The sequence below is a fragment of the Glycine max genome, chromosome 19 (assembly GCF_000004515.6).
Source record: "Glycine max cultivar Williams 82 chromosome 19, Glycine_max_v4.0, whole genome shotgun sequence".
NCBI lineage: Eukaryota > Viridiplantae > Streptophyta > Magnoliopsida > Fabales > Fabaceae > Glycine > Glycine max.
In genome coordinates this window covers 39624434-39648750 of record NC_038255.2, presented here as the reverse complement: position 1 = coordinate 39648750, position 24317 = coordinate 39624434, and the positions used below count along the sequence as shown (strand labels likewise).

The 24317-nt window shown below is 32.6% G+C and overlaps 4 protein-coding genes across 4 annotated transcripts; 2 read left to right on the top strand and 2 right to left on the bottom strand.

The window, feature by feature from the left end:
• Positions 1 to 1847: 1847 nt before the first annotated feature.
• On the top strand, positions 1848 to 2414 carry LOC102670078 (uncharacterized). The gene has a single exon (XM_006605143.1). It carries the CDS (start codon positions 1848 to 1850, stop codon positions 2412 to 2414), a length of 567 nt encoding a protein of 188 aa, XP_006605206.1.
• A 3534-nt stretch (positions 2415 to 5948) lies between these two features.
• Positions 5949 to 10135, top strand: P5CR (pyrroline-5-carboxylate reductase). The gene is made up of 7 exons (NM_001248985.2): positions 5949 to 6329; positions 6422 to 6470; positions 6548 to 6639; positions 7618 to 7690; positions 8273 to 8393; positions 8940 to 9045; positions 9699 to 10135. The coding sequence occupies exons 1-7, from the start codon at positions 6129 to 6131 to the stop codon at positions 9879 to 9881; spliced, it is 825 nt and encodes a 274-aa protein (NP_001235914.2). The 5' UTR covers positions 5949 to 6128; the 3' UTR covers positions 9882 to 10135.
• A 1700-nt stretch (positions 10136 to 11835) lies between these two features.
• Positions 11836 to 13954, bottom strand: LOC100810895 (lycopene beta cyclase, chloroplastic). Its single transcript, XM_003554084.5, has one exon. The coding sequence runs from the start codon at positions 13503 to 13505 to the stop codon at positions 11982 to 11984; it is 1524 nt and encodes a 507-aa protein (XP_003554132.1). The 5' UTR covers positions 13506 to 13954; the 3' UTR covers positions 11836 to 11981.
• A 7391-nt stretch (positions 13955 to 21345) lies between these two features.
• On the bottom strand, positions 21346 to 22550 carry LOC100816610 (protein polybromo-1). Its single transcript, XM_003553339.5, has 3 exons — positions 22346 to 22550; positions 22198 to 22260; positions 21346 to 21982 (listed from the first exon to the last, which is right to left on the bottom strand). Exons 1-3 carry the CDS (start codon positions 22541 to 22543, stop codon positions 21530 to 21532), a joined length of 714 nt encoding a protein of 237 aa, XP_003553387.1. The 5' UTR covers positions 22544 to 22550; the 3' UTR covers positions 21346 to 21529.
• Positions 22551 to 24317: the final 1767 nt, after the last annotated feature.

Here is a 24317-nt window from a genome sequence, read left to right as displayed (position 1 = left end):
TATGTATAGTTTAGATAAGACAAAATAAAATATTTGTTTTATCTTCTAGTTTTTAAACATATTAGTTTATCTTATATTTTTATATAAGAGAAATAAAATAAGATAAGATATTAGATTTATTTTATATTTATATATAAGATAAATAAGATATAATATAATCAATAGTAGATAATTAAAATTACTAGAAATTAGAATAAATAGAGATTAAAAGAATCAATGGACATCAACGAGCTAGAGAGATGTGGAAATAAAGAATAAAATGAGATAGCAAAAAATAGTTGAAAAAGCGAAGACACATAAGAAGAAAATGTCTTGTGACTATAAGATACGTTGTGGGAACATCCGAATTTCCTTGTATGGAATTTATGAGACTTGAAAGTCAACTTGAAATTTTTATCAGAGATATTCGATCTAATGATCAGTTTTTAACATTAAAAAAGATTCTTGATCTTTCTCAAATGTTGGTGAAACCTAAAATGTATATTGTGTATCCAATGATATACTTGCTTGTGAAGTTAGCTTTGATTTTACCTATGGAAATTGCAATTGAAAAATGTGTCTCTGCAATGAATTTTGTGAAGAATGGAATGTGGAATTGCATGGGAGATGAATGGTTGAATGGTTGTTTATTTACATACATAGAGAAAGATATTTTTTATAGTATTGACAATGAAAAAATCGTAAAACATTTTCAAACTATGAAAATACGCATGAGACAATTATAATTTGTAAAAGTTAGAGTATTTTAAATTTCTTTTATCATGATATTATATATTTTGTAGTACATGTACCCACACCTATCCCCATTCAAAATTTGCATGTAAATGTATGCTTTATATCCATCCCCAACAAGCGATATTTATCGTATCCATTTATAGATATTTATATCAGTACCCACAAGATTCAAGTATACTTTATCATTGTTAAGAATAACTAACTTAATCAAATAATAGAGATAGTTTAAAGAATTAAAATAAAAAATTTAAAACTTAAAGGACTAATTTGAAATAAAATATTTATAAGAGATCAAATTTTTATTTTGATCGGTCAAAAAATTTATGTGAGTTGAGCCTTAGACTCACTAGTATCAACAGTTTGTTATAAGAGCATCTCCAACCAGAGGTGCTTTGTAGTTTTCTAAGTGTAAGAAATTGTTTCTTAGAAGAATCTTCCCATTAGAAAGTATCTATGTGGCATGAGAGTTTCTTCACCAAAAATTTGGGTGTTTAATATAAGAAATTGTTTCTTCAAATAATTTTTTTTCGAACATCACCAACTGAAATCAGAAGTCAACCAAGGGAAAAAGGGAAGAAGGAAGCACATACCTCCGCGATGGGGGCAAGGTTGCGATGGTGGTTGAAATCCTCTTGAACAAATCGGGGGATGATGAGGCGCTCGATACCATGGATGACGTCATCGACATGAAGTATATCGACAAAGTCGACGGTTCTCTAGCCAAAGGGCTTAGAGGCCAAATGTAGGTGTTGGTCGGAGAGCAGTGACAGAGGTTAGTGGCAGGTCATGTTGATGTATGTTGTAATTCAGTTAGTTAGTTAGAAGTTAGTTAGTGATTCATTTTGAAGTTAGTTTGATAGCTATGAAATTTGTTATAGCTACATGTGTATAAAAATAATAGTGATCATCAGTGAAAAGCAATGAGAGTGCAGAAGTTTAATTCAGAATTCTAAGTTCCTTTTATTTTCTCTCAATTAATTCCTTCATCATCTTCTCTTATTCTCTAACATAGAGTGAGTAAGTGCATAGTATGAGTGTGTGTGAGAACTTTATTGTTCCAACAAACTGGTATTCAGAGCTGAGGTTCAAGATCCTTGGATACCGAAATTGAGATGGGTTCCTCGAATAGAAATTTTCCAGCATCTATGTCTGTTCTCATAAGCAAGAACTATGATGATTGGTGTGCTCAGATGAAGGTAATCTTTCGATTTCAAGATGTGACAGAAGTGGTGCAAGAAGGGGTTCAAGAACCTAACAAGAACCCAACTGATGCACAGAAGGTGGCTCACCGTGATTTGATGAAAAGAGATGCAAAGACATTGTTCATTATTCATCAATGTGCACATGCAGATAATTTTCAAAAAATTAGATCTACTAATACTGCGAAGAAGGCATGGGATACTCTAGAGAAATCCTATGCAGGGGATAACAAGAAGGTGAAGTTGCAAACCTTGAGAAGACAGTATGAACTTCTACAAATGAGTGATCAAGAAAGCATTGGTGAGTTCTTTTCTCGAATTTTGGCAATTACAAATCAAATGAATGCTTATAGTGACAAGCAATCAGACTTGGAGATCATTGACAAGGTATTAAGAACCTTGACACCAAGATTCGATCATATAGTGGTGGTAATTGAGGAAGGCCAGAATCTTGAAGAAATGAAGATGAAAGAACTGTAAGGAATACTTGAAGCTCAAGAGATGAGGCTCAATGAAAGAAACTCACAAAGATCAGCTGAGCAAGCTATGCAAGCCCAAACAACCAAAGGGAACAACTATGATGGTAGCAAGAATAAGAAGGGAAAGGGAAAGTGGAAGAACAATAAGTAAAAGGGGTCAGGTGAGGGCTCCATCAATTCTGGAAATCATAATCAGAAAGAAGAACTAACAAGAAAAGTGGAGAGAATCACAAAGTGGGCAAGAAGAAATTCAACAAGAAAGGGATCGAGTGTTATAATTGTCAGAAATGAGGACATTTTACAGATGAATGTAGAAATAAAAGGGTTCCAAGAAATGTAGATGAGACTCAATTGACAAAAGATGAGGATTCTAACTCTGATAAAGTGTTACTAATGGCAACAACAAACTCAGAAGAAGATAATGTTAATCTGTGATATCTTGACACAGGTTGTTCCAATCACATGACTGGACATAGAGAGTGGTTTGTAAACATTGATGATAAGGTGAAGAGCAAGATCAAGTTTGCAGATAATATCTCTATAACTGCAAAAGGCATTGGAAATGTGATGATTCAGAGGAAGGATGGACAATACTCATTTATCAATGATGTGCTATGTGTTCCCAATATGAAGAATAATTTGTTGAGTTTGGGATAGTTGCTAGAAAAGAGTTATTCAATGCAGATGAGGGATAATCAAATGAAGATGTTTGATAGCAATAGGAGGTTGATTCTAAAGGCCCCTTTGTCAAGAAACAAAACATTCAAGATTGGAATTCAGATTGCAGAATTTCAATGCTTGGCTGCTTCTATAAGTAATGAAAGTTGGATGTGGCATCACATGTTTGGTCATCTAAATTTCAAGATTTTAAGTGAATTGAAAAGTAAAAAAATGGTTCATGGTCTCCCTCAAATTGAGATACCAAAACAGTTGTGTCTTGAGTGTTGTGTGTCAAAGCAACCAAGGAATTCTTTCAAGTCAGAAATTCCAATCAGATCCAAAAAAAAGCTTGAAGTGATATATTTTGATATGTGTGGTCCTTTTGAAGTGAAATCCCTAGGAGGTAATAGTTACTTTGTGTCATTCATTGATGAATTTACTATAAAAATGTGGATATATCTCGTTAAGCAAAAAATTGAAGTGTTTAACATCTTTAAGAAGTTTAAGCTATTGAGTGAAAAGCAGAGTGATAAGGTAATCAAAGTACTTAGAACAGATGGAGGTGGTGAGTATAACTCATATGAATTTCAAGTATTTTATGATGAAGGGAGAATAATTCATGAAGTGACATCTCCCTATACACCTCAACATAATGGTGTTGCTGAGAGAAGAAACAGAACCATTCTGAACATGACCATGAGCATGATGAAAGGGAAGGGAATGCCTCATTACTTCCGGGGAAAGGCAAATTCTATTGTTGTGTATATTCTAAACAGATGTCCCACTAAGAGATTGCAGGGATACACACCTGAAGAAGCATGGTTAGAAAAGAAGCTTAGTGTGAGTCATTTTAGAATATTTGGTTCACTGTGTTTTAAGCATGTGCCTGAGCATATCAGAAAAAAACTTGATGACAAGGCTGAACCAATGATACTCATTGGATATCATCTAATTGGTGCCTACAAGTTGTATGATCCTAGAATGAGGAAGGTTGTGATTAGCAGAGATGTCTTGATAGATGAAACAAAAGGCTGAAATTGGGAAATAAATGTTGTTGACAATGGTGAAAGAAAGGTGATTGTAAACCTTGAAGACAAACAAAGTGAAGAGGATGTACCATCATGTGGAGAACAACTCAGAAGGTCACAAAGAGAGAGACAAGTACCACAAACACTCAGAGAGTATGAATTGTATCTTGATACAACAATCACTACAGAAGGGGATTTTGTGCACTTTGCTCTCCTTGTTGAATCAGAACTAATGAGTCATGATGAAACCTCACAAAGTTCACATTGGAGAGCAGCTATGGAAGAAGAATTTGAGATGTCTGATCTTGGTGAACTATCATACTTCCTGGGTATTGAATTGTTTCTACCAGTAAAGGGATTTTCATGTATCAAAAGAAGTATGTAGAAGACATTCCAAAAAGGTTCAATATGATGGAGTGCAATTCTGTTATCACACCAACTGAAACTGGAATTAAGCTGCAAATAGATGGAGATGAGAAAGAAGTTGATCCTACCTTGTAGAAACAAATTGTAGGCTCATTGAGGTACCTATGTAACACCAGATCTGATATTGCCTATTGTGTTGGGTTGATAAGCAGGCAGATTTATGGAGAAACCAAAGACACCTCACTTCCTAGTAGCAAAGAGGATTTTGAGGTATGTGAAAGGAACATTGGATCTTGACATTTTATATCCTTACAGTCAGAAAAATATAGAAGGAGAACTGTTTGATTATAGTGATTCAGATTGGTGTGGTGATAAGGATGATAGGAAAAACAATGCTGGGTATGTTTTCAAATTTAGAACAACACCAATCTCTTGGTGTTCCAAGTAGTAGAGTGTAGTTGCTTTGTCAACATGTGAAGCAGAATATATTGTTGTTGCTATGGCAGCTTGTCAAGCTCTATGGCTGGAAGCTTTAATTGAAGAACTAAACTTGAGAGATTGCAGTCCTATGAGGTTGTTGATTGATAACAAATCAGCAATTGATTTAGCCAAGCATCTTGTGGCACATGGCAGGAGTAAACATATTGAAACCAAGTTTCATTTCTTGCGTGATCAAGTGAGTAAAGAGAAGCTTGAATTGGAGTTTTGTAGGTTTGAAAATCAAGTTACAAACATACTAACTAAACCATTGAAGTTTATCAAGTTCAAGGAATTGAGAGACAAGTTAGGAGTGACATCCTTGACAAATCTGAATTAAGGAGGAATGTTGATGTATGCTGTAATTTAATTAGTTAGTTAGGAGTTAGTTAGTGATTCATTTTGAAGTTAGTTTGACAGCTATGAAGTTTGTTATAACTACATGTGTAATGTGTATAAAAATAATAGTGATCATCAATGAGAAACAATGAGAATGTAGAAGTTTAATTCAGAATTCTAAGTTTCCTCTATTTTCTCTCAATTAATTCTTTCAATATCTTCTATTATTCTTTAACATAGAGTGAGTAAGTGCGCATAGTGTGAGCGTGTGTGAGAACTTTATTATTCCAATTAGTGAGAGACTCTTGATGAGAAAGGAAGGGTCAGGAAAAAGAACAAGTGAGAGAAATGAGATGAAGGATCTTTGGAGAGAGTGGAAAAACTCATGCAAATATTGCAGTTGAAGTTGAAGAGAGTATAATTTAGAATAATAATAATAATAATAATAATAAATAAATTATTTTATTGGAATAATAATTAGGTTATAATAAAAAATACAAATATGTAAATTTTTTGTAATATATTATATTAGAATAAAATAAAATTTTGTATGAATTTTTTTTATAAATAACATGACATTATAAAAATCATAAAAATTATTATAGGAAAATAAATAAATAACTCATAAGCAACCATACCGAGAGATGCTCTTGCTATTTTCCTCCACCTAATGTGACAAGTTGAGTATGCAAGTTAAACAAACAACTGCAAGGGAAATAGGGGCCTAACTTTATATATCTGCGTGAGTGAGTGCGTCATTTCTTTCTTTCTCTGCTTCCCTAACCAACTGAACCAGCAGCAACATTTGCGCAAATCGAAATTGATTCTCTGCCACTTAACCTAAAATGGAAATCTTTCCGATTCCCGCCGAATCCTACACTCTCGGCTTCATCGGCGCCGGAAAAATGGCCGAGTCCATTGCCCGAGGCGCCGTCCGCTCCGGCGTCCTGCCGCCTTCTCGCATTCGGACCGCCGTCCACTTCAACCTCGCCCGCCGTGGCGCCTTCGAGTCCTTCGGCGTCACCGTTCTCCCTTCAAACGACGACGTATTCCTATTCTCTCTCTCTCTTTTTTTTTTCTCACTGAAACAAAAACAAACGCGACGCCGTTTTTACTTCCTTTTCCCTCGCTCTCGCAGGTCGTTCGCGAAAGCGACGTCGTCGTTTTGTCGGTCAAACCTCAATTAGGTTTTTTTTCTTTCGCGCCACTGTGTTCATTCATGTTCGACTTGTGTTTTCACTTACGTGCTGTGTTGTTGTTGCAGTGAAAGACGTGGTGTCGAAATTGACGCCGCTTTTGACGAAGAACAAGCTTTTGGTTTCGGTCGCTGCTGGTACCAAATTGAAAGATCTTCAGGTTAACGAATGTAGCATTTTTTTTCTTCCTTTTTGTTTGTGTATTTGTCCTTTTGGACTATAATTTGAGTAACAACATGTTGGTTTAGGTTGAAAATTTGTTTTCTAATTAAGTGTGTATCAGAATAAGCATAAACAAAACAGAAAATAATAAAAGAATTTAATATAAATTCACTTATAGGGAAAGAATTTTTACATTGATCTAAAGGCTAATCACCTGATGATGGGTGTAGCCCATTTGCCAACACACGCTGAACTTGTGGGGAGAACCTGGGGTCTATCCCCGCAAAATACACTCTTGGGAAGGGGTGAAAAGTTTTAAGTGTAACTAAATCCCGGACTAAGGATTAGTCCCATAGCCGGCTCAAAGAATTGCAGCTCATGGGGATACCTCGAGGTCCCACTAGGAAGCCAAAGGCCTTAATTACGGTAGTTGAAAAAAAAATCTAGTTACTAATCCTCTTGTATGGTACAATTATTGACTTTTTATAATAGCTAGTGATTTATGATTGATTGGCATTGTAAAGTGTTTTAGAGTCACTGTGCATCACAATTAAACTAAATAAATGAAGTTGTTTTCACTGTGTCCTGTATCATGTGTTAGATGGTGTTTTTCGTAGCAGTCCGAGGGGTTGGTTTACTTTTGGACATGCTTCATTTGCTCTGCTATTCTTTTTCGGGCACATTAGGCATGGTGCTAGAACTTTATTCAGAGATGTTTTTGCTGGTATCGACCCAGATTTAAACGCTCAAGTAGAATTTGGAGCATTCCAAAAACTTGGAGATTCTTGAAAGAAACAAAATAAAAATAAGATGATATTTTTGTGATCAAGAGTGAAATGAGAAAATGAAAACAATTTTTTTTCTCAAGTAGACTACTTTACATAGGCTGTGCAAGTAGCTTTTTGCTCTTTTTTAGCCTTGTAGACATAGTTAGGTTACATATTTTAATGGAAAATGGTTGTTTCATAAAATGTAGGAATGGGCTGGGAACGACAGATTTATAAGAGTGATGCCTAATACCCCAGCAGCTGTTGGCCAGGCAGCATCTGGTATTATATATAACTTCTTCTTTTTTTTTACTTTTTAAGAGCATATTGTGTTTAGTTCCTCAGTTACTTTCAATACACAGCAGAATGTGAGAATGGATGCTGCGTGAATTATTTGTTTAACTTGGTAGTTCCGTAATTGACTCTCTGAATTCAAAATTGTCAGTTATGTTTATGATGAATGAGGCTATTTTATATGATGGAAGTTGCACATGATTTGCTATAATAGTCTATGTTTTGTTCTTCATTATGAAGGGTGGGGTTGAAAGGCTCGCAAAAGTAGTCTCTGATATGTGTGCACTTGTTACAGTTTGATCTTGTAGTCTCAGCATTTCTTTTTTATTTTTGGTTTGGATACATGAATTGCATGGGTAAATAATCTCAATTATGAAGAAGGCCTTCTTTGATCTTTCCTAAATTACAATGTTAAGCATGCCTTCTCTAACATATTATGGTAATTGTGTACCTTGTATGTTATTCTACAAAACAATGGATACTCCTTATTGCATTTCTTTTCGTGTTAATTTGCATTGTTGTAAGATTACAGACTTGAATGAATAGATAACTAAAGTAAAACTTTGACAGTAATGAGCTTGGGGGGATCTGCAACGGAAGAAGATGGAAATATTATAGCCCAATTATTTGGGTCAATTGGCAAAATATGGAAAGCTGAGGAAAAGTATTTTGATGCAATAACTGGCCTGAGGTATGTAGATCTCATTTTCTAAAATCACAGAACAATATTTGGATATTATCTAAGAAATCACAAGAAATTTCACTTCATCTTTGATGAACATAAATTTTCTTGGGAGGTAAGTGATGATACCAGTAGAAGGGTAGAAGATAATTATAGGTCTGTTATTCCCATGCAACTTTTTACATTTGGGAGAACAAAGGAAGAGTGTCTGGGGTCTGAATATTCTATTGGGCGTTTAATGTTCTTTCTTTTTGGTTTTGTGTGTACATGAGAATTGAACTCAGAACTCAGGGTTCTACCCCTAATCCGTACCTCTCTCATTCTCCTTCATGCAATGCTTGTACTTCCATTCCCAATTAGCATTGTAAATTGATTCCACCTGTTCAAAGTGATTTGTGAGCATTGCCCCTATTTTTCAGATTTTGTCCTAGTGTAACTTCTGAGTTCTTCAACGGCTGTACATCATTCCTGAAAGCCTATATATCTCTATAACTTGTATTTCCTAAAACTTGATGTATTTACTAAAACTTATTTTACTTTTCCTAAATTGTTCAGTGGCAGTGGTCCTGCTTATGTTTATTTAGCAATAGAGGCTTTGGCTGATGGAGGAGTAGCAGCTGGTTTACCACGTGATCTTTCATTAAGTCTAGCTTCTCAAACTGTAAGTGAAATGAAATACTATCCCCATTTAATGAAGAAAATTCATTCTTTATTTCTCCGAATGTGTATAATTTTTCTGATGTTTGCTTTTGCATTGTCGTATTCTGCCATTTTGTCATATATATATATATATATATATATATTTAAGATGAATCAAGTATGTTGAAGTTAGTGAATTTTAAATTTTAGATTAGTAAAAAAAATCCAGTTTTCTATGGTATGGTATTTTTCCAGTTTGCCAGGATAAGAACTTCTGGCTTTATAACTAAGTTGAAGATTGTTTGAATTTCAGTGTTATTATTAGCTTTACTGTGTGTACAAGTCCAATAAACAGAATTTAGTCTAAACCATGTGTCCAACAATGAATACAAAATTTGGGTTCAAGTAATTTACCAAGTATCCCTCTATGTTGCAATGTTTAAACAGAGTGAGCAAATTAATCTACCATCCCCGGTTTATAGAAAAGTCAGCTACTACACTAGTGCATCCAAATTATGTTGACCAATCCTTATACTTGGTCGCAATTTTTTACTGGTTCTAGTTAACCAACACACAGTGCTTGCACATAGGCATATACTAGTATTACCTTACCTACATTTGAGAAATCCCGTTCTATAGTTGTTTGCTTGACTTGTGTATTTGTGTGTTTTGCAGGTATTAGGGGCAGCATCAATGGTCTCCCAGACTGGGAAGCACCCGGGACAGCTCAAAGATGACGTTACTTCTCCAGGTGGGACAACAATTACGGGCATTCATGAGTTAGAAAATGGTGGGTTCCGTGGAACACTGATGAATGCTGTTGTTGCTGCTGCTAAGCGCAGCCGAGAGCTTTCCTGAATCAAGAGATTAGGATTCTACTTTTTTTTTAGACCAAAATCTGATTTCGGTCGAATTTTCAGTCACTATTATGAGAACTTGGGGCTCTTCTTTGAGAGGAGTAAACAAGAATGTTTGGCCATAACAGTCTTTTCGAGCTAGCATCATGAATGCATCCGAGTCTATATGAGAACTTGAAGTTTCCTTGCAAAAGAAGAGTACTAGCAGTAAAAATAAAATAAAACCACTTGGCCACTAAGCTGCATTCGAGTCTATATGCATTGTTTCTATTTCTTATCTTTCCTAATTTCTTTTGTTTACATGCCGAGCATGATATTGTTGAAAGGTCATAAAGATGCCGCTTTCAAATCAGACGTCAAACTATGCAACAACAGTCACAATATGACTTTATTTTATGTAGAATATAATTTAGGTTATGTTTAGTGAAACTATTGCAAATATGTAAAATTTATATGTTCTAAAAATGAATAAAATATTTTATTAGACCAACATTGAAAAGGGGTAAAATTACAATGGTTAAAATTAAACGATAAATTTACATGAATAAAAAAAATATTTACTGAATTAAAAAAATATTTAAGTAAAAAAATTAAAATGATAATTAGCCAAAAAAAATGTGTCTAAAAAATTAAGAATAAACTATCAATTTAGTTCCTCTCTCTTAAGTAGTCCTTAATGTAATGAATTTATATAATATGTTTATGTGATATATATATATATATATATATATATATATATTAATTAGAAAGAAAAAAATATTTCTAGATAATTAAAGTTTTAAGATTTTTGCATAGCTCTTCATTTTATTAAAGATTAAATAATTTATAACAAAATAAAATAAATAGTTTAAATAGTGTAATAATTAAAAATAATGCATTATATAGGACAATTTTTATTAATAGAGTAAGTAAAGATCTTTATTAAATTGAGGGTAAAAAACCTATAAGTTATAAGGTCAAATATTATTTCAAATGGTATAATTTTTTTTTATAAGGTAATAAACTAAATTCATTTATTAAACACTTTTATTTTGGCCAAACAACTTTATAAACTAATCAAAATAAGTTATAAAATAGCTTAAAAACATGTTAAACTCGACTTTAGTAAAGTTATTCATAAAAGATAATTTTTCTCAAACTAACACTAGAATGAAATTTGCTTTTTGTGATCATATTACTGACCACATGCGCAGGACTAGAATTAGAATAGCTGAAGCACATAATATAGTTAAGCATTGTATGATTCACTGCTAACATGTTGCTAGTTGAGTTCACTAACAAAATCTGCTGCTCAGATTGTAATTGCTAATAAAGAATGATAGTTTCTTGGAAAACAGACAAGATTGAAGACCATTGTTCCACCCATTAGCTACAAAGGTCAAAAATGGTGTCCACATCCTGATGTGGAAGCTTAAATTTCTAGAGTGAGGTGTATACCACTATTTCTTTCGCAATGGAGATATAAAATTAATTGGATGATTAAGAAAAAAGAAAAGAGGGAGAAGGTCAGGAGTTCAATCTCTCTTGCTGACAAAAAGCTAACCACAATTAACATTTACCGATAAAAATTAAAAAAAAAAAAACTATTTCCACGCAACATTATACTCAGTAGTCAAGCAGAATAGGCTAATTTGAGAGAAAGGCCATGAATTAGCAGGATCAACATTTGAAAACATGGATCATATAGGTTCATCAAAATGAATAACAGTAATCACATTTGATCACAGTTATAGTTTATTTAGAAATGAATCAATACTTGGTCATGCTGAAGTGAAGAAATCAAGAAACCTTATCATCCAGTGAATAGTATATTTCGCCCAAGCATTCTATAAATGCAGAAGAGTGAAATTCCTTAACAAGATAAGCATTAACCAACAATGACCCGCCAGTTTTTTTCCTCTTATCCATTGCAAATGCAAACAACGATAGGCTTAAAATAGAGTAAGTTTGGGAACTTTTTCTCCAAAGTGAATTACGGTGAGCAAAGAGTAAATAAATATACACAATTATACATTATCAGAAATCTATAAGATGAGTAGGAAACTACATGTTGAAGCACAAACCATATGTAGCATACACAACAGAATAGAAGGAAGTCGTCTTATTCTGTATCTTTTACCAAGTTGTTGATCATGTTTACCAAAGGAAGAGTTCCCTTTGCCATAATCTCTATCCTAGATGTATTAGAAGCATAAGAAAATAGAGAGAGTCCAAAAAATATGAGCTCGGGAAGAAACAGTCTTGATGATAAGAATCCATGCCAGTAATGAGGTTCCAGATCAAAAAATGCATCAAAAAATCTCCTTGTACCTGGTAAGTCCAGCTTGAGTAAGATGTCCATACCAAAACAGAAGAACTCCCTTTGTCGCCTCCTTTGGATAGGCCACAAATCTTTCCACACTTGTGCAGATGTTTCGCCTCCTGAAAAACCTCTATCAGAACCAAGGCACTGAACAATAGAATTAGCAACAATAGGAGCTGCAGCCAGGGTCCTTGCTACCATATACCCTGTCGAAGGATGCACCATTCCTGCGGTACCGCCAATGCCTACAACTCTTTGGGGAAGTACTGGGAGGGGGCCACCCATGGGAATGACACACTGCTCATCTTCTTCGATGCTTTTCACTCTAATACCCAAGTGTTTCAACCTTGCAACCATTCTTTCTTGTATATCATCCATTCGTAACCCAGGGCGTGCCACAAGAGAAGTTTCTTCAAGAAATATCTTGGTGGATGAAAAGGGCATGGCATACAAAAAGGTGGGTATCCTACAATTTCTCTGCTTCAGCTCCATGTCATTGTTCAGATGAGAATCTCTCCAATCCATGAAAAGCATTTTATCTACATCAAACGGGTGTTCATCAACCTCGGCCAAAATCCCATAAGCAACCTGGTACCCCGGATTATACAGTTTATCATACTGAACAAGGCATCTTGAAAAGCCAGTTGCATCAAGAACCACAGTGGCCTGAATAGTGACACCATCATTACAAATCAGCAAAGATTTGGTCTCCTCGTGAATAACCTTGATAACTTTTGCTTGGTGAAACTTGACGCCATTTGATATGCATTTCTGCAGCATCTTGGACTTCAGCAGCTTCCTGTTGACCCTACCATAAGGCCTGTCTAGATCCTTCTTTGTTTTGTCGTCAATGAAGACGACCGCGCCGGACCAAGTAGTGTCAAGGCAATCAAGCAAATCCATGGCCTCAAACTCATCCACCCAAACCCCATAATTATTGGGCCAAATCAGCCTGGGGTTTGGATCAATGGCACAAACTGAAAGCCCTGCCTCAGAAACCTGCTGTGCAACAGCAAGCCCTGCAGGACCTCCTCCCACAACAGCAAGGTCCACTACAGCACCCTTTGAAGAATCATACAAAGGAAGTTCAAAATCCAGATTCTCCTTCTTGAATTCAGGAACAAGCTCCAAAAGGGCACTGCTACTAGCCCTCAAATTACCACATTTACCCCACCTCACAATTGGTTTCTTGGAACCAAACCTAAAATCCTGATTTTGTACCCTAGAGGAACATGAATTGCTAAATTTTTCAGAGTAACCGTGAAGGGGGTGCAAAAACTCAAGCTTGTTAGGTGTTTTGAGCAAAGTATCCATAGGTATCATACAAATCTCTCAAAGTACTCAATGAATCTCCAAACAAATACTCAAAACACCATCTGGGTCACACTAATTAACATACAACTTTGCACAGTGAATTCACAAAAAATGGAATTGCAATAATAATTACAAGAACCAGCAATTGTTATTCATGCTTACCGTGGAGAAAAGGAAAAGCATTGCAAGAATTCACATGCAGAAGCTAAGGACAATGGTTTTGCCGCTCTAGTAATGGTAAAGCTCGTGTGGCCATAAGACACTCCTCGTCAGCGACAATTCCAAGTGGGTCCTTTTTTCTTATAATGGAAATGAAAATGGAAATTGGGAAATTGGTGGTTTGTATGCTGGACTTGGATTATCCAGTGGCCACCATACGGTCCATACCCTACAGCTACAGATGCCAAATGCCAATTGGTTCAACCATCAATGTCGTCATTATACAGTTTGCACTTTTCTGAAGACTCTACCTTTTTTTTTTCTTGATTTTATGATGATTTTTATCTCATGAGTGAGGAGTTATAATTGTATGACAATAACTGAAATTAGATGAGATTAGTCAAAGTTTATGTAAAAAATAAAGGGTCAAATATATATGTGGAATTTTTCCAAATTTTTATTTTTAATCTAAAAAAAAATGATTGATCTTAATTTTAATGTTTTCATCCGTTAATATTTTTAGTCATTGTGATTAAATATTATCATTAGATATTGATGTGATGTTAATTTTATTATTATTAATTTTTTTATGAATTTCTACCCGTGCAAAAACATTTCCACACTCAGTGGAATCTAGCGATTTTGGTTTGTATTCAGACTCATTTAGCAAATAATTTCTCTTCCCCATTATAAGTATTGTTTTGAAGATAACAAACGGGTTTAATTCACATTTCATCGCATCCGCAATTAAGAATCCCTCTTAACATTTTCCTCTTACATAGACGTGAATTTTCTGATAATAAAATCAAGACCATGTACTTATGCTTTATTATGAGTAAGAATGCAAAAGCTTCTCTCTCACGTGTAAAAGCGTCTAAGTCCTAACAAGAAATTAAAAAGAGGGACAGAAAATCTGTTAAAATAGTGACACAAAAAGAGATTATATATATATATATATATATATATATATATATATATATATATATATATATATATATATATATATATATATATATATATATATATATATATATATATATAAAAGGTTAATTAAGTTTTTGTCCTTAAATTTTTATTTGACTTATTCAAGGTTTCTTGATTTTTTTATTAAATTTTTTAATCCTTCAACTTTTAAAAAATTCAATTTTTAGTCATTAAAATCTCATTAAATAAATAAAAACAATTTGTTCAAATACTAAAAATTAAAATTTCTAAAGATTTAAAAACTTTAGTCAATCAAACAAAATTTTAGGAGACCGTGATGAGATAAAGTTAAAAAACTTAACCAATCAAATAAAATTTTAAAAACTAAAAACTGAATTTGGAAAAAGTTTAGACACGCGCTGGAGAAAAGAGGATGACAAAGAGTTCTGAGTAATATGGATTGACGTTGTCGCCATGAACATGTCTAATTTCACGTCTTGTCCCACAAGATTCACGTCGAATTCCCATGCTAAAGGAGAAGCTATCCTCTGTAATTTCAGATTATCACGTTTTTAGAAGTTGGACACCGATCCAAACACACTAGAATTACGGGCATAACCAGGTCATGCTCCTTAATATCAATGCTTGATACTAGAAACCTCTCTAGATAAAATAGAATTTGGATTGTGTCAAATGCTCGAATCCCTGCCAATAGTCCACAAATCTGAGACAAGTTGTGGAAAAACGCCAACCAAAGATCGAGACTTTCCGCAAAATTCAATTCTCCTATACGTGGGTTTTGTGTTTTGAGTTGTGTCGTCTTTGTTTCTTTGAATTTGCAAGTTTCTTGTGAAGTCTTGAACGCCGTCGACGATGATTTTCAATTTGAGGAAGGTCGCCACCTTCGACGGCTGTGGAAGGTTGTCTGTCATTGTGTTGTCTTTACCTCTCTCACGAACGTGAATTAATTTTGAATTTGGATATGTTATTATAAATTTTGGGGGTTTTGAAATAGCCAGAAAATGGTTTTACCTATATATTGCGCACTATTTTGAAACATTTTTTTTTGTTGATAATTTATAGTCTTCAGAAAATTTTCGGTTTCCCACTAATATGGAGCTAAGAATGCTTGTTTTAAATGTTTGGTTTATCATATAAATGAAATGAAAATATTTTTAAAATCTAAAATACAGTATAATTTATATATTAAAAATATTTATTATGATTTTTAATTATAATATAATTTATATATTTAAACATATTTATTTATTATAAATTTTAGTTATAAAAATATTTATTTATTCATTATAATACAGAGCATAAAATACTAATTAATAATATTTGTGCGAAAAATCTCAATCTGTTATTATGTCAGAGAGGAACTGACTCTAATGTTCAAGGGCCTATAATATTTTGATATCGATAATTCTAATTAAAAAGAAAATCTTCATCGAATCATACAAAATGAAATATCATAGTAGAAGCATATATGGGTAACCTTTCTGCCATCGGCCATTACCCAATTTAAAGGGCATCAAAGAGTAAAGGGAGTTGCTATTGATATAATCCATGTGGGTTCTTTTTTGTTATATCCTGAAATTATTTCTTGAATAGAAATACAAGATAACTGTATTTTCATTTTTTATATGAGGGATGAAAAAATAAATAATAATGACAATACGATTATGTTGTACAAATAGAATTGTGTTTTTATTGTCATTTTTTTCATCCCATACAAGCAATGAAAACACGATTCTGTTTTAGACTTGGATACCTATGAAACATAATCATGTTTCCATTGATTAATTTTTTGCTAACTAGTTTTCATTGTTTGAATTTGTCCCCCACCCCCCCCCCCCCCATTTGTTCAACGGACCATGTTTTCATTGTGTAGTTATATAACGGAAATGTGTTTTTGTTGTGGGAATTTGACAATCATCCCCAAATTTTTATCAACCTGAATTACAACACAATATGCATGACTAACAATTAAAAAACTTTGCAGTCAACATTAAACGACTAAAAACATTAGCTAGAGTTATGTCAAGTGTCAAATGAATACACATAATAATATTTAATATAAGATAAGTTAACTAAAACTAATCCTTAGTGATGTTTAGTACATACTGAGATCATATAATTGGATGAAGCATCAATAAGTTGAATTCTTGTATGCATTGCATATACAATTTCTTCTATGAACGAGTTTCACGTGAGCAATGTGTACTCCATTGTAGTGCAATAAAAGGTAGGAGACACATATCCTTTAAATACAATTATATTATCACAAAAAATGGTATAGTTGAGTTAGTGAATAAATCAATTAATGTTTACGATACTAAAAAGTCTCTTAAGTAGATTATGTATGCTTGCACAAAGTGATTTTCATTAACAAATTTAATTGCAATAAGGCGTTGATGTGCCACATATGATGCCAAACTTCTCAAAAAGAATGTTCAACTTCGCAACATAGATAAGGAAACTAATACAATATTATACTGACTAGCAATAACATAACTCATGTAAAAAATGGTCATCCACTTGTCAATGGATGTTGTTAGGCTAAGCTAGACATACAAAGAATCTAATAATTTAATCAGTCAGTCCTGTGTGTCAAACAACTCAACATATAGAGAATGTCATGTTTGAAGTTCTCGAATCAAGTTTTTGACAAACTAAAGCCCATGATTCCTTACCTTAACCTAGTCAAGCTGCAATTGGCAAAGTAGAGTTTTTTCTTCACTGCTTGAATAACCAACATACACATGACCCAACAATGCTTCAGTGACTTTGTGGTTATAAAAACCACAAACTACATAAAGTTTTCAACCTACCTTTGAAAAACTTCGCTTTCAATTTAAACGAACACCCACATTTTCTGGTTCTAGTGCTTTTGCAACCTAACTTATCTCCGTATTACTTGAACTTTCCTCCATTTTCACAACCTAATATAGCATATTTTCCTTCCATTTTTGACTCATGAATGACAATAACAAATCCAAGACTCCATCCCATATCTCGAACCCAAGTCAGCAAATTATCTCGCACCGCAAAAACCTAAAAACAAAATTCTTTCATTCACTAACAAAACATACCTCATAAAAACAAACAAATATAAAATCAATCATCAACTAATCAACATACCTCATTAGTCATGAAATGATCAGAAAAGTCAGGATAATTAGATTGGGAGGGTCAATGTCCAAACCATTGTTAGGATCATCATCCTAATTTTCCAAACCATTATCACCTGTATGTTTTACATCTGCTTGATTAGGATGGTAAAAATCATTTTGGTTCTCATCAATCATGTTTTCCTAAGCATGTGGCACTGTAACTTCTTCAAAAATAATGGAATTCCAATCCATGTATACCCTACAAATTTCAGCAAAAAAAAAATAAAATTTTGCAAGGAAAATTCAGAAATAAAGAACCATCAAGGAAAATTCAGAAACATGGCAAAAAAATCAATTTCAATAACAACAAAAATCCACAATTGAATCATGGTTTCATTGTTGTTTGGGTTTCAACACACAACATAATCATGATTTCATTATTGATTGGGTTTCGACACACAACAGAATCATGATTTCGTTGTCTGCTAAAACTCAGACAACAACAAAATCATGATTACTTAATTTATTGTAAAAACATATTTCTCATAAAAACAAATCTAATATCTTTTTATATCTTTAACTTAGTAAATTAGATTTAAATAAGCTAATAGTTCTAAATTTTGTGAGAGACAATAAACTAAGCGTATATTCAAAATGATGTTACATTAAAAAAGCAAATTAATTATAGGGTAAATACCCATTTTGGTTCCTAAAAGTGTGAGACGGCGATAAATTGATTCATGAAAGATGGAAAATTCAAATTTAATCCCCAATGTGCAAAAAGTGCACCAAATTAGTCTTGCAGACAATTTTATGACAAATTGATCTATAAAATTTACAACTTAAAGTTAAATTAATCTTCAAAAAATATAATTTATTGTCAAATTGGTTCTTGAATATTATAATTTAAGGACAAAGTGGTCTTATAAATTCAACCAAAGGACCAATCTATCACATTTTTTGCATATTTGAAGATTAATTTTTGAATTTTTTTATCTTTCAGAGACTAATTTGTCACTGCCTCACATTTTCAGGGACAAAAATGAATATTTAACCTCAAGTGAATTTGTAAGTTTATTTTAAAAAAGGCTAAAATATGTTGTTTGTTCATGTAAAATTCCCAAAGTTTGGATTTAGTCCCTACAAAATTTTTCATCTATTTTTTGTCCTTAAAAATTTAAATTGTCACTTTTTGGACAAGAGCAAGATTCAGTTGTATCCAAACCCATAAATTTTAATTTAATTTATAAAACACGATTTATAAGGATTAAAAACCATCACAAATGTAGAAAAACTGCCACAAATGCAATTAAACACACTTTTATTAAACTATGAACAATATAAAAAAAAAAACATAGTCCAAATTCGATCTCCAAGGCGTGGGCCTCCATCTCGTGTGGTGTATTCATGTACCTAGAGTGCTTTAGCAAGCACCAAAGCATCGCAGCCTCGATGTCCATCTCCTTCGTCCAATCTGGCATCCAAATCAAGTAAATAGAAGCTGCCAACAACAACAAAACTCAACTGTCAGCATGTCTTTCATCCATCTCTTTCCTTAGATAGTACAACCACATTGTCGTCACCTTGATTGTTCACCCACTACTACATCTATGGCAGGAATAGTCCTTTTCCTGACGAAGATTCCAATTAAACCACAGGGTGTGGGGGTGGCAATGAAGAAAACGTCGATGGGTGGGAGCATTGACCCAAGAATCATTTTCTCCACATGAATCTGGTTCTTGAATGGGTGAGGGCGTGGATCATGAATTTTCCCTTTTCTTTGAAGCATGGGTGCGGACCCAATAGAACCCTTTGCTGCATCAGGTGGCACCATTAACATCATGGGGTGAAAGTAAAAGAGTTTGCAGGCGGCAACGAGGCTGCTAACAATGATTTTGGTGTTGAAGTATAAGTTGTGGCCGCTAAAGCTAGAGAATCATCGATGAGAATCATGACATTGTTTTGATTGAATTTGTTATGATGTTGAAGAATTGCTTTTGCATTTTAATAGAATTTTGGGTCCAAGGTTTAGTGGTTAGATTGTGTGGGTTCAATTTCTAACACTTTTTAATCGTTAAGAAAAAAAACACCACAAATCTAATCGAATCTTGCTTTGCTCCAAAAAGAAGTTCATCATCATTTTATAAGTTCGAAAAATAGATAAAAAATTTCAAAATGTCTAAATCTAAACTTTGATAATTTTAAAGGGACGAAAAACATATTTTAACCCTTAAAAATTACTACAATTTTAAATTAAGTTACATTTCTAAAAAAATTGAATTAGGTGAATTGACCAAACTTAGGTATTAAATTTTAAAATAAATTAATTTGGAATCTTACAAAGTCTAATATAATTCAACTCATTTTCTTTGCTGCCTTAGCTTATTTAATAATAATTTTGTTGATCAAATCAAAGTTTCACTATAATAAAAACTTTTAAATAAATTTAAAAAATGTCCTTTTGGTAGGAATTTTAAAAGCCGAATAAAGGTCCTATTTTCAATAAAAACTAAATTTGTTGTACAGTGAAAATCAAATAACCTACCACATTAGAATAAAAAATAGAAAAATATATATCATATTAATAACTATCCCTAAGTCCATGGACAGATTCAGATCTCTCGAGGAAGGGGGCTTGAATTTTTTTTCTTCTTTTCAAATTATTTAAATGTATAGATTTTAATAATTAATTAATTAATAAATAATAGATTCCACAAATAATTTTTCTATTTTACACAAAATTAAAATTAAGTTTTATTTAAAATGATAAAAATGAAAAAAAATGTAAAAAGAAATTTCATCAATTGATCAGTCAACCAGTATCGTGGGCTCAACCATTTCTCTATTCATATTCCATAACCAAGTTATCTATGGGATTCAAGAGCACATAATAGTTGCAAAGTTTACTATGTAAAAAATTAAGAATTTAATGGTGACATTGTAAAAAAATTTATGTTGTCATTCAATCACAAATCCCAATTGGTACGATTTTTAAGATAGTTTTTTTAAAAACCAACAAAACTTATCATAAGTTATAGTTTATGATTGAATGATAGTTGTTTTACCCTAGTCCTTTTTCTCAAAATTTAAAATAAAGCATATTTTTGTATTAGCAAAAAAATAATTTCATTGAGGATTTGGATGAAAGGTACAAGTGGTACCCTCTCTTACGAACTTACAAAAATCATCTATAGTTGCTAAATCATGTAAGTCAAATGATTTCCACCAAACCTATATAAAAGTTGTAAACATATATGCTGCCAATACTAGTGTGGATGCAGCCCCATAATAGACCTATAGAAGACAAAAGGAATTCCCACTGAGACTATTTGACTATCTACTCCCCACACATACGCATGGTATGTATGTATACATAAGATGTTGAGGGAGGGGGGCTAAGGCCTCTGCTCGCCCTCCAATTCATTTGTCCTTGCATAAATGAACAATAGAGATCATAGCATATATCTAAACAACATGTTGACAGAGCATGTATATGTATCAAGATATCATGCATCAGAGTAATTTAGAGAAATATAAGCAATCCATATTATGTCATAATTGTCAAAAGCAAGAAAATAAACTGAAAAATAGGCAAAAACTAAAAGAACTAAAAGATAGACAAAAACAAATAAGTTGTTCAAGATTGAGGAGGTGGTTAAGGTGGATGACATCATAGGGACAACTTGTTGATTTTGGTTTGGTTATGTAGAACAAACAAGTAATGAATCACACATAAGTTGGTGAAGGTGAAGGTGCAAAAGTGGATGAAGGAGTTGGTGGAGGATCTTCAACAACCTTGTAGATCATTTTTGAAACATTTGGTCCTTTAAAACATTAAGAGGTGAAACACTTTTTCTCCTTGAGCTTTTTTTTATTTTTCATTTGGTCTTCCCCATCATCAAGGGCTTCATCAGGCTCAATGTCGATTAGTTCACCAATACGTTGAAGAGTCTTCTCAACAAGCACATCAATCTCTTGCTGCTTAATATCCTCATAGTCCTTATCACCCAACCTCCAAAGTTTTTTTTCTACATTGTCATACACCTTTTGTACAATAAATCCTGGATGATCCTTACGTTTTGGAAGTTGCTTGTTTTGGGGAACAAAATGCACCACACACTTATGCATAACAGCCTCAGCATGAACATCATCACAGTGAAAACTATAAAACAACTCCCTTGAATCACACGATTTCCAATTTCCACCACCTTTTTTCTCAGCTTCTTCGGGACGATAAAACCATTGTCCCGTCACTACCACATTGCCATTATTTCCCTGTGTAATGTCCTGACAACAAGAAAACGTAAAATAATAATAATAATAACCAACTCCCTTAAAAGGGGAAAAAAAACCCTTCATAAGATCAATATAGCACAAACAAGTATTGATAAAGGGAATAGTAATTATCTATTCGGCAAGAATCAATCGAATTGATTAAACTCTTTTTTTTAATCTAAAATCACAATCAATATGAATTGAAAAGGGGATATAAGTGAGAGTACCTTAATAATTCCAGCATATGGCTTTTGGCCCTTTTCCTCGGGTTTGAAAAGAACATGATCCCCCTTCAGAAACAAAATTAAAATTGGAACGAGTTTGCAATCTTAAAATCCCTAAATTGTGAAGAATTAATGAGAAAAAGGAATTTACAATAGTATATTGGATGCCATTGAATTCAAAGGAGTCATAGTGCCACTTCTTGCTTTTCCCTTTTCCAGAATACTTAAGAGGCTCGCCAATAGGCTTAGCGTCTTCCACAGGACGAGACCGTTTCAATACCTCTTCTTTTTCTTGTTCGTCTTCATCATCGCTTGTTGTCACTTGAGTACGACGTCGATGATTCTCCATTTCTAATTTTTTTTGGTTACAATCACTACCTCAACTCCTCAATTGCAACACAATGTAACTTAAAACTCACTCCCTCACTAGTCAAGGCGAGTCACATATATACACGTACACAATGTATATAAAACCCATGTCACTCATCTTACCCAACCCACGGGTAAAATACTAACTTTACCTAAGATTATTTTCTTTAAAAGAATAAATTGATTTATATATGCATTTAATTTTTACTATAAATAAGATGCAGTTTAAGGTTATTTTAAAAACAAAACTATGAACTAGTGCAAAACATGAGAATTTACTGTGAACGGTACAAAACATGAGAATTTAATTTTAGAAAAATAATTAAATTTAGATACTATATTAAATGTCAACAGTAAGGGTTAATACAAATTTAAAAATAAATCATTTTTAACATATCAAATGTCAATGGTAAGAATCAATACAATTTGAAATATATAATTGAACGAAATAATAAATGTGATGATACTATTTATATATGAAATTTTATATACTTTATAAATTTATAGATTTACAACCAAATAATAATTATTTGCTACAATTTTAAATAATGTTATATACAATAAATTATTAATTAATACTTAATATGTAAGATTATGTAAATTTGATTTATGAGAACTTAAAATTTAGAGTAAATTATATAAATTCTCCTTGAGATTTGTACTTATTACACTTAATATTCCTTCATTCTAGAGCATTACTTTAACCCCCTATCCTAAATGGTGTTAGCTTCCACTGGGTTATCTAAAAAGAAAGAAAAAAAAACCAATGAAAATAACCCAAACTTGCTCCATTCATTTAAATAAGATGCATATTATTTATCATTGTACCATTAATGTTATTTAAATCATATCTTAAATATTTTCATCTTATATTTATTACTCTTTAAATCCTAATTTTAAACTATCTTCATATATATTTCTTATATAATACTGCATTTTTATCATTATTATATAATATTTTGTATTTTTCTTTATGTGACACGTTTCAAGGTACATTCATCATTAACTTCATATATTATACACCTTAATTACAAAATAAAGCTTTTGACAATGGTTTATTTCCTTTAAGTGTGTTCATTCATTTTCTAATCTAAGCCTACGTCAACGATTTAGTGTCACATGCACATACCTTTAAACACATTGTCACATGAAGAAAAAAATGCAAAATATTGTAAAATAATAATGAAAACACAGTATTATATAATGAATATATGGTGAATATAATTTAAAATTAGGGTTTAAGAATAATAAAGAAAAGATGAAAACAAATTTTAGATAAGATTTAAAGAACACGAATGATAGGATGAAAATAAGACTAACAAACATCAGCATAAGATAAGTGTTTATCATTTTTTTATTTATTGTCAACCATTTTAATTCTTAAATGATATTTTATTAAAAATATATACCTATTCCAGAAGTATATCTCCGAAACTATGAATTATAGTTCCAAAGATACATTTTTGAAAGCAAAAGGGATGTACTTCTTTAAGAAAAAAAATATAATGGATAATTGAGAGGTAGAAAAAGGGGATATGGGTGTACTTTAAAAAAATGGCAATGTAAATAGCAAGAGTCTTAAATTTTTGTTAGTTGATTTGGGTGACTGAATTGATTGGATTAATTTTAGTTTAGTAAAATCAATTAAAATTAAATTGGGTGACGAATTTTGAGTTTTGGACTCGACCAACACTTAATCCAACTCGTAGATAATTAAATTACTAATATAAAAACATTAAATTAAGTAAAACTCA